Source organism: Leptodactylus fuscus, chromosome 5 (assembly GCF_031893055.1).
Source record: "Leptodactylus fuscus isolate aLepFus1 chromosome 5, aLepFus1.hap2, whole genome shotgun sequence".
NCBI lineage: Eukaryota > Metazoa > Chordata > Amphibia > Anura > Leptodactylidae > Leptodactylus > Leptodactylus fuscus.
In genome coordinates, this window is record NC_134269.1 from 190,172,678 (window position 1) to 190,187,810 (window position 15,133).

The 15,133-nt window shown below is 41.4% G+C and overlaps 1 protein-coding gene and 1 pseudogene across 1 annotated transcript; both read right to left on the reverse strand.

Moving 5' to 3' along the window:
- Window positions 1-3,796: 3,796 nt before the first annotated feature.
- LOC142203845 (guanylyl cyclase inhibitory protein-like) lies at window positions 3,797-9,910 on the reverse strand. The gene is made up of 6 exons (XM_075274929.1): window positions 9,805-9,910; window positions 7,249-7,381; window positions 6,352-6,501; window positions 5,413-5,518; window positions 4,606-4,732; window positions 3,797-4,212 (listed from the first exon to the last, which is right to left on the reverse strand). Exons 1-6 carry the CDS (start codon window positions 9,870-9,872, stop codon window positions 4,095-4,097), a joined length of 702 nt encoding a protein of 233 aa, XP_075131030.1. The 5' UTR covers window positions 9,873-9,910; the 3' UTR covers window positions 3,797-4,094.
- A 3,335-nt stretch (window positions 9,911-13,245) lies between these two features.
- Window positions 13,246-14,914, reverse strand: LOC142205054 (E3 ubiquitin/ISG15 ligase TRIM25-like; annotated as a pseudogene).
- Between the last annotated feature and the right edge of the window lie 219 nt (window positions 14,915-15,133).

Here is a 15,133-nt window from a genome sequence, read left to right on the forward strand (position 1 = left end):
ACAGAAAGGAATATTTGGCAAAATACCCCCAAATGTCCATCTTTTGGAGGGATAATCCTTATTTCTGACTAGAGATAGGTGAACCTCAGGAGATTTCCTGTATATTATTTTTTTTATTGTAACAGGAGCTTTGTTAAAAATGTATGCATGATGGTTTGTTTTTAGTTTATTAGTGCAATTATGGGGTACATACAGCTTTATATAATTTATGTTTAATAATTTAATAATATTTATATATTTCATTTTTTTTTATTTTTGTGATGCAGATTTTGCAGTGTTTTGTTTGAGCCAAAACCAAGAATGGCTATATAGAAGGAATGGGAAATATATTGTGAGCACTTACACTTCTACCTTCTGTACAATCCACTCCTGGCTTTGGCTCAACGCAGCAAAATCTGCATTAAAAAAAGCTGTGTTTCCGCAATGTCGGGCCTTAGCCTAAACTGTCAAGAACCTGGAGGACCATACTAGAAAAACTCATATAGATAGATAGATAGATAGATAGATAGATAGATATATTTTCCCCCCATTCCTTTTGTTGGCTACTTCTTGGCTTTGGCTTAAAATACCACAGCAAAATCTGCAAAAAAAAAAAAAGCGGCGTTTCCACAATGTGGGGCCTTAGCCTCAGTGAGATCTCCAAAAAGGAGGAGCAGGAGTCACTGCCCATCTCTGTTCTGATCCAGAGGCTGCTCATAAGATTGAGCCGTCCAGGAAGATAAGACACATTGAAAAGCTGAGTAACGTGACTGATCCACTGACTGTTTTAGGCTCTGTTCATATCATGTTTTGAGCCTTCTGTCAGAAGTATATCTAGACCCTTGATGTTAACCTCTGATAAAAGGCTTTGGCACATCCTTATCCCACTGTACAGACATAGTGAGATTCTTTGCTCAAACAGCCTCTCTTCCTCTCTCCAGAAGATCCTGCAGTGACAAGGAATGAAGGTAAAATAACACATAAAGGGCCCATGCACACGGCGTAAACGTGCGCTAATTTTTGCATAACACACGTGTAAAGAGTACACGTGTAAAAATCAGACTCCCATTGACTTTAATTAAATTTTTTCACGTGTAAAAAATGCGCCAAAAAGACGTGCATTTTTGGCACATTTTTTGGCGTGTTTTTTACATATGTAAAAACTGTAATTGAAGTCAATGGGAGTCTGATTTTTACACGTGTATTCTTTACACGTGTATTATGCAAAAATGAGTGCGTGTTTACTCCGTGTGCACGGGCCCAAACAGTGATCATGGTCTTTAAAACCTCTCTCTGCTCACGCCGAATACATGCGTATGTCATTGTGCACATTCATCGGCTTCCTTCACTATTAACCCTCTCCTCACTAATGCTTCAGCACCACATAGGCAGCACAATGCTCATGTAGTGCATTCATGCTCTGCTTCTCCCATTACAAAGCAATCTCATGGTTTCTTCTCCCACATCTGAAGTGTGACTGATGGAGAGTCCCTGAGAGACTCCCGTCTGAGAGAGAAAGGAGAACTTCTCTTCTTGCCAGTTATGGCTATGTCTAGACACTCCTATACAGATCAGCCATTAGGAGAACTGGCAGGTGGGAGTTGACGGGAACGGAGGGTCCTCTATCCGCGCAATGTCATTGTACAGCTGAGACTCGTAGTCCCATATTCAATTTGCAGGCACTTAAGGATCACGTCGCTTCTTGCATGGCTAATGTTTCCCTATGCTAATATGGCGGTCTCTTACTCCTCCTGACCCACGTCAATAGCCACTCACCAGGCCAACCAGTACTCTGCTCTGCATCAATGCGGAAGACACTTGGCTTATATTCCAAATCATGTCACAAAGCTTCTTGAAAGTCAGACATTGGGAGCTTCTTTCCAACAGATCGCGCTAGAGGCACCTGATTTTTCCATCAAGAAAAATGTGCATACCTTTTCCCAGAATGCCAAAGGGGCATACATGGCTAATCATTTTCTCTATGTAGATGTGGTGGTCTCTTCACTGAGACAAAGTACCCCTCCCTCCTGATCCTCTTCCTCTGTCTAAAACATGTGGCAATCGGGGCACACGTAGTAAAGACAGGGTGCAATAGCAAACTGACTGCCGCCCAGCCCCCACACGATATAATGCCTCAGTTACTGGCCTCCACATGGCATGTTGCCTCCTTATCAGACCTCATACAGTTTGCTGCCTCCTTTACTGGCCACCACATAGTAAATGCCCCTTTAATGGCCCTGCATAAAGTATCTGCCTGATTTACAGACCCTTATACACCCTTAATATATACCTCCTTTCCTGGCCTCCCCACATAGTATATGACCACTTTATAGGTCCCGCACCCCATACAGTATACTGTCCCTTTTGCTATGTCCCCTTTACAGGACCTCTACATAGTATATGCCCCATTTATATGACCCAATACAGTAAGGGCCCCCCCATAGTCACTTTAGACTATAACTTGTTGGATTACTCTAGCGGGTAATGGCCAGTATTTATTTACTGACAGATCGCCGATCCTACAGCTGTCTCCCCTTCCCCATCAGTCTCCAGAGGTCTTGTGCACCACACTAAATAGCGTCAGCAATGACAAGTGGGATGCACTGAGCCCCCTGGAGGGCCATGAGCAGGAGCGTGATCAATAAGTAAATAGCAGGTAACGGCCTATTTTAAAAAATTAAAAGGACTGACCGAGCCCGCTGAGGATGCAGGTTCATAGTAGCTGCTATGGTGGCCATAGTGTTATTTCCGACTCTACTGGTACTTAAGATGACAGATTACTATAGTGCTTTATGTATTGAGTTTCCAGGATGACTTATAGGTTATGCACGGTATAATGTACATGGCGCCATAAATGACTCCTTTTTGGTCTGAACCCACCCAACTGTACTCACAGAAAGGTTAGTTATTAAGGTATTCGTTCTTGTGTACTGTGTGCCCCTAATAAAATGGCGGACTAAACGTAATTAGAAATCTGTATGCAGTAAACTCCTAAGGTCCCCCAAGTGCTAGCTGCAGGCAGATAGGACTACATGACAAAATTCCATGTCTTTGCAGAGCATTTGGAGCTTTGTATCAGAAAAGCATGTTATTAAAAGATGAAAAATCCCTTTAATTCTGCATTTGTATTGTACAAAATCCAGTGGTTCAATGAAAAAATATACAATGCAATTTTTTTTGAAAATTGGTTATTGGCTAAGAATTGTTTGTAGAAGGTCCTGAAGATATGTGATATATAGTAGTCATAATGGTGGTCAGGGATGTTTCTGCACTCGTCAATCGTCCCATTCATGATTATTGCAGTCAGCATGTTATACTAGAATGTGATAGGAAGAGTGGTTGATATCAGTCATAAATGTCTCTGGAACGTCTTAGGGAGCGTTCACACTACCGTCGGTGTCCGACATGTAGTGTCCGCTCCTAGTGTCCGCTCAAAATCTGTCACGGACACTAGGAGCGGACACTAGATGTGTCCGTGACACCTGTCATTCACTTTAATGGGCAACGGGTGCGTTCTTTTGCACTCCGTGCCCGTCCTTCACTGTCCGCTTGTAAAGATGTCCGACTTCTCAAGCGGACAGAAGAACCCTGCATGCAGGGTTTTTCTGTCCGCTTGAGAAGTCGGACATCTTCTCTTGCAGACAGGAAAGGACAGGCACGGAGTGCAAAAGAACGCACCCGATGCCCATTAAAGTGAATGACAGGTGTCACGGACACATCTAGTGTCCGCTCCTAATGTCCGTGACAGATTTTGAGCGGACACTAGGAGCGGACACTACATGTCGGACACCGACGGTAGTGTGAACGCCCCCTTAGTACTAAAGATTTGTGATTTGCAGTAGTCCTCATGGAGGTCAGGGACGCTCCCCCATCTCTTGTCAATCATCTCATTACAGAATATTAGAATCAATAGCTTAGAATAGAGTGTTATATGAGGGAAGGCTGATATCAGTCATGTATATGGATATAAATGTCTCTGGAGCATCTTGATATAGAAGATATGTCATATATAGTAGTCATCATGGTGGTCAGGACTTTTCTGCACCTCCCTTCAATCATCCCATTGAAGAATATTACAGTCAATCTGTTCGGCATAGGGAGATGCAATTTTAGGTTCAATGTCCACTCAAGATTTTCTTGGACGGTTCCATGATCAAGTTCTTCCCTTTGATATTTAGAAACTGAGATGAGAAAATTACTTGACGATTCGAAGAATGGTTCAGAATTTGCTGGCTATAGAATACAATGGGAGACACAACAGGCCAAAAACGAATCAGAAACATGGTGAAAACATGAATATGCCAAATAATATCCGTGTCCCTATATAGAATGTTTAACAGAATATTACATATTTAACATACAGGTGCTGCATATACAGGAGGGATTCGTTCAGAGGACGATGTGCAGCAATACAGTATATAGATATAAAAGGACTTTACATATTAACATGTGGAAGGGTAAATGTATATGTACAAGCAGTCCCATTTTTCTTAAGACCATCCCACGTACCAGATCATAAAGGGCGGAGATTATGCAAATTAGCATAACATGTTTTTGTAACAGGATGTGGGTGTGGCTTAAATGTGGGTCTAGTGCTGACTACTGAACATGCTTTCTCTGGAGGACCTGGAATGCAGGCGAATGCACTTTGGCGATTTTGGTATTTCCACAGTGCTAAGGTCACACTCCAACATCTCCCGAATCCAGTGATCATCAAGAGAGCCGTCCACAAACTCCTGAAGGGTGATGACGGCTGAAAGATAAAACAGATAAGTGAAAGGTTATTGATAACATTCAGTCTGCCTGAAGTCACCATAGCACAATGTACAGTAAGCTCTAGAGCTCCATCTAGTGGTGGCTGCAGACATAAACACATTTATAATATAATTGTGTAGCTATGCAAAGCAGACAGCAATGGGTAGGGAATACACAAATAAGACCTTATTAGTAAACAAGAGGAATTTCTTACTAGCGCCATCTACTGGAAGGTAGCTCCCTATAGATTAATACCTGGTTTTCAAAGAAACCTAAGAGCATAATCTGGGAATAATAGCTAAGCCAGTATGACTACTCCAGAAGGAAGAGGTTCCCATCTGCAGACTGCTGTTTTGAGGTTTTTACCTCACATCAGTGCAGAGTAGGGAGATGGCGAGTTGGGTCATAAGCCATGTTGCACACAACCATGTAATAACTGCCGGCCGTGAATGAACGGCACAGGTGGCGCATGGGTGACAAGGGATGTCATTCGCATGCCACCTGTACACCGGCTTCCGCAGCCCCTTGCGGCCCAGACTGCCAACCCCACATACGGGATTGTGTAATTCACGGTCATGTGTACAGACCCACAGAAATGAATGGGTCAGTGTGCTATTCATAAAAAAAACCGGATAGCACACTGTCCTTTCATAAGGTCATCTGCACTTGATTCTTTACCATCATGGTCTCTGTCCAGGCGAATAAAGATACGATTTGTGCACTCTTCTGCTGTCATTGGGTTGACCTTCGCTATTGAGGCGGCAACACTCATTTTATACACGGCCTGTAAAAAAAAAGGTCTATAAGTATCTATAAACCTTACAGAATCACATTTTTTTTCAATAGCATCCCCAAAATTTATAGAAACATCCTTAACCCCTTCCCAACATCCACCGTAATAGTATGGAGGCCGCTCTGCTGCTCAGAGCTAATGCCCATGCTCAGAGTCCACTCTGATCATGGGCATTGCAGTCCAGGACCTCTCCCCCAAAGTAAGAAAATGTCTCTGAGGGCAGGTCCACACCAACCCTGTGCCTTTATTGGTGTAATATGGCTCCCACGTGGCAATATTGTGGGAGGTGTCTTGTTGCTGCGGTAGCCTAAAGCCTTCTGAAGGCTTCCAGGCCCGCAGTAGTAATATTGTTATTGAGTCTGGTAGACCCACAGTTGTATTGCAGTCTATGGGAGCTGCAATCAAAAGATTGCAGGTTCAAGCCCCCTAGGGGAGCTAATAAAATAATTTTTTTTAAAAAAAAATGTGTTAATAAATATGTTAAAAATTTGAATAAAAAGTAATCAAAGCGATAGACATTTCCCAAAATAGTATAACTAAAAAATACACCAGGCTCCACAAAAAAGACACCCTTATCCATCCCCGTAAACAAACGCTATGCCCTCATATGTCTCTGTGAATTTATAAATAAAAAAGTTATGGGGTTCGCAAGTCAAAAAAATTAAAATCGAAAAATACCACTGGAAGGAGGGGGATAAACCTATAGTTGGTGCAGGGATAGCAGATGCAGTGGAGCCTCAGAGGCTAGAAACCATCTAACACCAAAGGAGACACCGGTATAATAAATGATAGACGAAGGGTCACTGGCATATATTTCTACAAACCTTCATGATTTCCAACATCTCCGATCGGGTGATGGCTCCATCTCTGTCCTTGTCATATAACTTGAAGGACCACTTGAGCTTATCCTCGGGAGTCCCATGAGCAAGCATACTGATAGCTGTAACATATTCCCGGAAGTCAACTATTCCATCCTGCAAACAATAAAGCACTTCAATATACTTAAAGGAGTTATCCAGGATTAGAATACATGGTTGCTCTCTTCTTCCCAGGTAGTGACATAACATTTGCAATGTGATGTTTTGGAGACCTAGCGTCGGAGTCTTGTGGGTGCCAATAGTATGTAACATTTAGTGGAAGCTTTTAGAGGGCTTGTTCACCGCACATCGGTACAATGCAATGTTTTTTTTCTGTGACTTAATTTACTAAACCGAACATTTAGTTTCCCTAAATCTGGTCATTTCCCCACGTTGGAAAATGGTAATAAAAACCCATTCCATTTCTAAACCAGCCCCCAAACTAGAATTTTTTTTCCACTTCTCCTGGAACAAGAGTCATTGAGAGAGGAAAGAGGTTATGGGTCTTGCAAACTAGATGATGCATCCAAGCCACTCAAACACTGTTAGGGAAAGCAACTACAAGTAACATTCACCACTTAGGGATGAATTCAGGAACGGTGTGAGACTCCTACTACTGCGACATGTTTTGGTGGCCAGATAATTTACATTGAGGACTATACATGTGTGGTGTCAAGGATTGGTGGAAAAGGAGGAAGAAGCACTGAACAATTAAGTGAAAGATTGTCCATCCATGAGACACCAAGGGCGGTGGAGAGGATTCTGAAGCCCTTGTCTTGGACACATAAAAGTTCGGCCTATCCACAGAGCCCCCATTGTAAATACATTATGTGATGAAAGATGTTTTTGAGATACTGCTCTTACCCCATTGTTATCCAAAGTTCGGAAAATCTGCTCAGCATATTCTGAGGATTCGTTTCCAACAGTACAGTCGCAGAAGTACTTTCGAAATTCATGAAGGGTGATGAGACCACTGGGACATTCCTGGACAAATTTTCTACAAATTAAGCAAATGGTCAAAAATACATATGTTGTCTCCAATTGGGAATTTCTTAACTAAAAGGCCTAGTTCTGTCATATTTTTTCTATGGAAAGAGTCACAGAACCAAGTCAATTTTATCATGTAATCCAATAAAGAGCTGGGGATTTGGGTCACTATCAAAAGTTGGAGCTCCCATAGTATTCATAAAAACCAGCCTTTCCTCTATGGTGGTGAAGTGGTAATGCAACATCCCTGGTGGCCATTGGTAAGGAAAGAGTTGTAGAATAAGATACGGTGTTAAGTTAGAAAAGGGAGTAATGGTGATATCTTTGTTTTTTCTTACTAGTGAAGGGGCAATAAACATCTGTCATGGTCAAAGGTAGTAAAGGGGTTAATTCCAATATTCATGGAGGCTAAAATTGTTGACGTATTATGCTGTGCACCTGCTAATTCCTCTGACCAGGGGTGGACTTTATGATCAGTAGATCGAAAGAAGTTGGACACAGTCAATGGCAGTCATCTTCTTGTCATTTACAGAGTCTGAAGAGGTAGGTAACCCAACATGGTAGGAGTTAAACCCTTCATTACCGCCAAGGATATTTCATAGATAACTCAGGACTGTTACATTCACCCCATCATACACATAGAACATCAAGAAAGTTACATGAAGACCTTCACTGGTCTGATCCACCAAGGATGCCAATTCAATTCTTCACTTCCCTTGAGTACTAGGGAATTGTACATTACCACTTTACTACTCAAGATCACCATAAATCAGATCTCAAACCTCTACACTACTTGAGACTCCCATTGCTGGTCCAGAATCCCTTACTACTAGTTGAAAAAGATGATTCATGACCTTAAAGTTCCACAAAAAATAAAAATAGGACACAGATAAAAGGAGGGTTAATAACGTTATCTATATTAATATCATTAGTAACTCTTCTGAGATGTTGGATTTAATTCCTACACTACTAGAGATGTTACGGTGAATTTCTATACTACCCTAGACCACTAATGATATTCATAATGTGACACAGATATGCTATGGTCATGGACAGTATATATGACTACTTATCTGGATTCTGTGGGTATACACATTTTAACATACCGGTAGTAAATTTCCTCTTCCTGAGCTAAATGCCCAGTGTTATATACTATCCATGCCTATATCCATGCCTGTAAGGAATCTAAATATCTGTGCTTACTTCTTCATCCAGCAGTCACCATTTTGTTTTAAGTTATTTAGTCCAACTTTGGCTGTGTCGGTTCAGTCAGTCAGTGGTTCCAGATGCAGAACCAACCAGGACTGAGGCGGGAGATTTGTACATGACTCTTACTCTGATTACCTGCCTGTGATTGCCTTTGTTTTCAGGCTCTGTGTTCTCATAATTCACTCCTTGTATCTTTCCCCATTTTTCTGCTTATTCTGTGGTTTTCTGATTTTGGCTTGCTTTCCTGATTATCCCCATTTTTTCTTGATCTGGCTTCATCTGTAACTTCTTGAACGTTTGATATCCCCATGCTTTCATTATGGCTTTTCTAGTACTTTTTTTTAATAGCACTGTTTAGGCAGAACTCTGTTGCCTGCAATAGGTTTTTGTTTTGGTGTTAGGCATGCAAGTGCACCTATGTGCACCTTGTTCTCAGGTTTTAACCTGGGTTCCTGAGTTGCCAAGTCCATCCTACTTTGGTGGCCACTGACGACCTTAGACTTCTGAACAAGAGTGCATTCTGAATCTGGATTATTTATAAAAAAAAAAAAACTTGGTGCTGCTTCCTATCTAGCTCATGTTCTCCCTAAATACCCATCTGACTACAAACTCTTACAGGCAGCCTTATATATGATACCTTTCAGCTCTGCCAAATAGCCTAGATAGCACAATGAAGGAAAGGATATTCAGAAAAAAATTGTTCCAGCAACATAAAAACAAGAATGAATCTCACAAAACAGAATTCGAGAAATGGCAATATACCCTAAAGAATCTATACATTCAAGATTTGATCAGGAAAACCTTCTAGATACCCATAAAATAAAGGATCAGTCAATTCCAACATTTGGTCTCACACCCCAGTAGGACACTCCATTCTTTCAGCTCGGGGAACCAGGGTTCAAATCCATCCAAAGGCAACATGTAAAGGAAACATGTACATGGAGACTCTATGCTTTACCTGTACTATGGTGGAATTCCTATGAATTCATTGGTGTCTATGAAATTAATACATGAGTATATGAGATATGGTATTTGAACTATGACCCCCCCCACACACACACACACCCAACCACAGTGACTAATAAGTAATGGCAATTGTTGCACAGGGCAAGCACACAGTCTTGGCAAAGTGTACTAACAGGAATTAGCAAAATGGCAAGTGCATGGTGGGTAAATCCAAAGACCTATATTTTCTATTAAGCAGTATACACACAAAAAAATTACCTATACCATTCATGAAGCTCCAAAACGTAAACTCCATTCTTCCGTGGTATCGATGCCGCTTGACCCATCACTGAGAAAACATCAGTAAATTTGTCTCAGCCCCGACTCCAGCCAAAATTTATACAAGCTTACGGATTAAGGGTCGTGCATCTCCCAAATTACATTGCAAGTATTTAATCTGCTCAGACGTGCTGCCCTGACACTAATGTGATTACACCTACTATAATCCACTTTAACCACAACACAACATGGCCTGAACCCTGACGGCTGGAGAACGTCTTCGCAAAGATAACAGATGTTCCTAATATGGCATTTTACCGCTTAATGGGTAAGGAACAAAAAGTCTCAAGTTTGGGTTCAATTTAGGGAATGCTTCTAGTAGGAGACCAATAATGAATTAAACATTTGGAAATGGACCCAAACTCAATGATCTGGGAGCTTTTGTAGGAGTTGAGCACAAGTGACTCAAGAAAGCTTTGACTGAACCCTTTACTTTGGTTTTTTCATAGGCTTCCACCAACATATCTTCCCATGCTTTGAAGTCTAGTCTTGGGTCATGGAGATGACCTATGGTTATAGACATCCTCTCTAAACCCTTTGTTGGGAGGCTTGTCATTTCCACCAAAACTGGCCAGGCCAAAAAACTTTTTACTCCTTTGTATATGGACACCTTAGGAAGATGTCAGCCTAAATTTGACCCGACTCTTGAAAATCTTGCTTTAGGGAAGAGCATTCTGAAGTGCAAGGTATATTTATTTTTACAACCTTACATGGATATAAATAGCGCCCCCTCTGAATTTTCAAGTCTTCTTCATCTAATCTCAGTGGAATTGGGAACTAGTCATCAGGTTTGGAGGCAAACTACATTACCACAAAATGTGATTACTGAAAGCTAGATTGTTTTTGGACAGAATCCATTCTGTGAGGAGATGAGAAGTACAACACATGTTACTAGGTAACGTAATGAATGGATTTTGACTGGATCTTTAAGCCTCTGTTATGAATGAAGCAATGACGTCTGCACCTTTGTCCGAGATCTCTATTGACGCAGTTAGACCGGCCAAAAATACTCTGACATGGCTAATGCTACAAAAATCTGCATTGATCCTTGTTAGTAGAATTTGCCTAATCTAATCTTCAAAACAGAAACACAATCTATTTATAGAGATTCTATAATGCTATTACGTTTTTAGTCTTTTTTGTTTTGATTTTTGTGTATATATATACATCACATTATTCATACCGTAGAAATCCTGTATACTCCAGAGCTGCGCTCACTATTCTGCTGGTGCAGTCACTGTGTACATGCATTATATTACTTGTCCTGTACTGATCTTGAGTTACATTGCAACGGTTTTGCAAATTGGAGCATTTCTACTGCAGGTATTTTTCAGCAATTTTGTAAAACGCCCATGTGGAAAGACATAAGATCCGACTCCTGATGTGCCAGATCCACCCTCCACTCACAGGACAAATCATCAGAAATCTCCATGTTTTCTCATCATTGGTTTTTATTACATACTAGCAGGAGGACCCGGCTTCACACGGGTATATTTCATTTTTTGTTTGTGTAGTGGCCCCATAATAACTGCTCAGTTTTGCACTGGTGTATTTTGTATGTCATTTGTGTGTGTCCATAAGTGTCATGTGATCATGTGTATCTCAGTTTGCATATCACTAAAAGAATTGCAATCGGTTTTTATGGATACCTGTATGCTATGTATTTAATCCTCTGATGTGTGCTGATCTGTGTATCTAATCCTCAGATATGTGCTGATCTGTGTATCTAATCATCTGATGTGTGATGGTGTATGCTGAGCTGTGTATCTAATTCTCTGATGTGTGCTGAGCTGTAGATCTAATCCTCTAATGTGTGATACTGTGCTGAGTAGTGTATCTAATCATTTGATGTGTAATACTGTGATGAGCTGTGTATCTAAATCTCTGATGTGTGTTGGTGTGCTGAGCTGTGTATATAATTCTATGATTGGTTAAAGTGTGTGTTGAGCTGTGTATCTAATCCTCTGATGTGTGCTGACCTGTGTATCTAATCATCTGATGTGTGCTGACCTGTGTATCTAATCCTCTGATGTGTGCTGACCTGTGTATCTAATCCTCTGATGTGTAATACTGTGTGCTGAGCTGTGTATCTAATCCTCTAATGTCTGATAGTATGTGCTGAGCTGTGTATCTATTTCTCTGATTTGTGTACCTCAGTTTGGATATCAGTGTTGGATTATGCATATGGAGTGATCGTGTGTATGGCAGTTGGAATATGAGTGAAAGACTTGCAGGTTTGTATTGGCTAATGCAGGTCATTGTTTTTGGAATACTGTATCTCAGGAATGGTTGGTCCAAGAGAGTTGAGACCCGGTCTAAAACCTTCTTGGACACCTGATGTATCAACTTTACCAACTTTGGTGAAGATCAGTCCATTCATTTGATTGCGCAAAGAAGACTGACAGTCAGAACCTCATTTTTATATATATGAGATATACTGAATTTGTCAAGCAGAAAATATCTGCTTTAGGAATTTGATAGTTGTATTTTCTACCTCCCATATATATCATATTCCTCTAATCGTGGAGGAATATGATAGATCAGGGTAAAGCAGACAGTTAGGTCAGGACTAAATTACAACTTTGACCAGACTTTGTATTTTTGACCTCCAGAGCACCACAGTCACTATAATGCACCTGAGGGGTCCTTAAAGATTGCTGTACCACAAGTCTAAATGGAACAAGGTAGGTAACAGCCCCATTACCAATGTTTCATTGGGGCACAGGAGCATTAAGTTGTGGATGGAGCGTTAACGTTTCCAGGGCTTCCATAGACTTCTGTGTCTGAGATAAGTAAGATAAAGAGGAGAACAATACTCTAACAAGTGATGAAGGAAATATGTTTAATTAATACAATATATTAATATATTTTCTAAGTTTCTTATATTCACCTATACTATTAGATGGTTTTTAGTTGGAGATACTCTGTTCTCTGCTACCAATCCCATGATGTTTAACAAAGGATCGCATGAGCAGCTACAGTCAGTACCATCTAAACCTGCCAGAGGACAATGTAATAATTCTTTTCTCTTTATATTCTCTTAAATATTCTAAAGGGCCAAATGACTAAGGGTGCATGCACACTACGTAACGCCGGGCGTGTATGAGAGCCGTACACGCCGGCATTACAGCAGACTGCCGAACACTTCCCATTCACTTCAATGGGAGCGCTCGTAACAGCGGCGTTTACGAGCGCTCCCATTGAAGTGAATGGGAAGTGTTCGGCAGCCCTGCTGTAACGCCGGCGTGTACGGCTCTCATACACGCCCGGCGTTACGTAGTGTGCATGCACCCTTAATGTTCCTCCAATCAGAATAATCCTCTGATATCACCAGTTTCTATAATGATGACTTTTCCCAGGTTAGGCTCTCACCTATTATCTTTATATAACCTTAATATATCCTTTATATACACTTAAGGCCGAATGAAGAGGCTCAGTGAAGGTGGCAGTGAAGGTATATAAATGTTTGATGGGGGATCGCAGCTCATAAAAGGAAAGCCGCCCGGCCTCGTAATCCACATATACCCTGACTCTAGCACCAGAGATCTTGTGAGGTAACTGAATTTCTTTACTGTCATGTCTCACTAAATACTGGTCATTATACCATAACTCTCCATATAAACACCAGGACTTGTTATTGTATCCGATGTATGACTGGCGCCCCCTCCTGTCTATAGAGGGGTAACACATCCCCAGCCTCCACTGCACAGATTTACCAATCTCCACATCCCAGTAATGTTGCCCTGAGGAACATTTGCTGCTGCTCATAACCTGACAATCCTGAAATCTCTCTGCTGATTTTGGATGATTCTGGTCTAAATGGGTCCAGGTTGCAGTTTTCAGGTCGTCTGATATAAGGATATTATCAGCAGCTGTATCTACATCCAGTAATATGTCTGCAGGACCTTCCACATAAATCCTTCCCTTTCCCGTAGATCGGCTGCTGGAGGTTTGTGGCCTCTTTTTTTTGGGCTTTGCAGGTGAGATGGTTTGTAGATATGTCATGATATCTAATACACCTGCATGTAACATCCCTGTAATTATATCCATATCTACATCATGTGTCTTATCAGATCCCCCTGTGTCCTCATCACCTCCCCCCTCCTCAGGATCACACAAGTCACCTATGTCTGGATCCTGTAAGACAGTCAGTGGATCAGTCAGGTTACACAGCTCCTCAATGTGCCTCATCTTCCTGGATAGCTCGTCCTTCTTTATTTCCATCCTCTGGATCATATCAGACAGTGACAGTGACCGCTGCTCCTTTTGCCTGGAGATCTCACTGAGGACCCTCTTCTCCAGGTTATCCAGTCATCTCCTGAAGTCTATAAAAAGGGCAATGATTTTCTCAGCTTCTCCAAATGCTTTTTCTTGGACTTTTCTCTTGTGCTCCTTCAGACTCTGGACTCTTTCCTCAGTCTCCTTGCTCTTTATGATCAGTTTCTGGAGAACACTTCTCAGTCTCCTCTTCTTCTTCTAAGAGGCCTCATCCAGTATTTCCACCTTGTGTCTTTGATGTTCTCCAGCTAAACTGCAGGACACACAGATACAAGTATCATCCGTAATACAATAATATTTCAAAAGTTCCTTATGTACAGAACATTTCCCTTTCTCCAGGTTAGTGTTGGGATTGGTGAGGACATGTTCTGGTCCTCTACTGTGGAATCTCAGGTGGTTGTCACATAGAGAAGCTTCACAGTGTAGACAGGATTTAACGGCAGGTACAGGAGAGTGAATACAGTAAGTGCAGCAGATCCCGGTGATCTCCTCCTGATGGGGCTCAGTAGACAGGTAATTCTCCACTACATTACATAGCGTTATGTTCCTCTGCAGTACCGGCCGCTCCTGAAACTCTGCTCTACACTCCGGACAGGAATAAACTCCAGACTTGTCTTGAGTATTCAGGACCTGGTCAGTGCAGACCCGACAGAAGTTGTGTCCACATCTCAGGGTTACAGGATCTGTATAGAGGTTCAGACAGATAGAACATTCCAGCTCCTTCCCAAGACCAGCAGACGCCATAACTGAGAGCAGAAGGAAGAAGAAACAACCAGTGTGTGATTCACATTTACCAGAAAGGGTGCAGCTGAACTTGTCACTCCGGGCGTATCTACAGACCCAGTGGTAACAATAATTTATGCAAATATTTAAATTGTATTTTTCGCTATCGTTACCAAGTAAGAAAATATCTGTAATGGGACAAAAAAGATAATATAGTATTAATTATTATTCATTTCCACACTCCATAGAAAACAGATCGCTATTTCAC

Coding starts and splice junctions, on each gene's coding strand:
- LOC142203845 (XM_075274929.1), bottom strand. CDS start 9,872: ATGGGTCAAGCGGCATCGATACCACGGAAGAATGGAGTTTACGTTTTG. Junction 4,733..5,412: donor CCTGGACAGAGACCATGATG/GTAAAGAATCAA, acceptor TTTATCTTTCAG/CCGTCATCACCCTTCAGGAG. Junction 4,213..4,605: donor TGCATTCGCCTGCATTCCAG/GTCCTCCAGAGA, acceptor TGTATTCTATAG/CCAGCAAATTCTGAACCATT.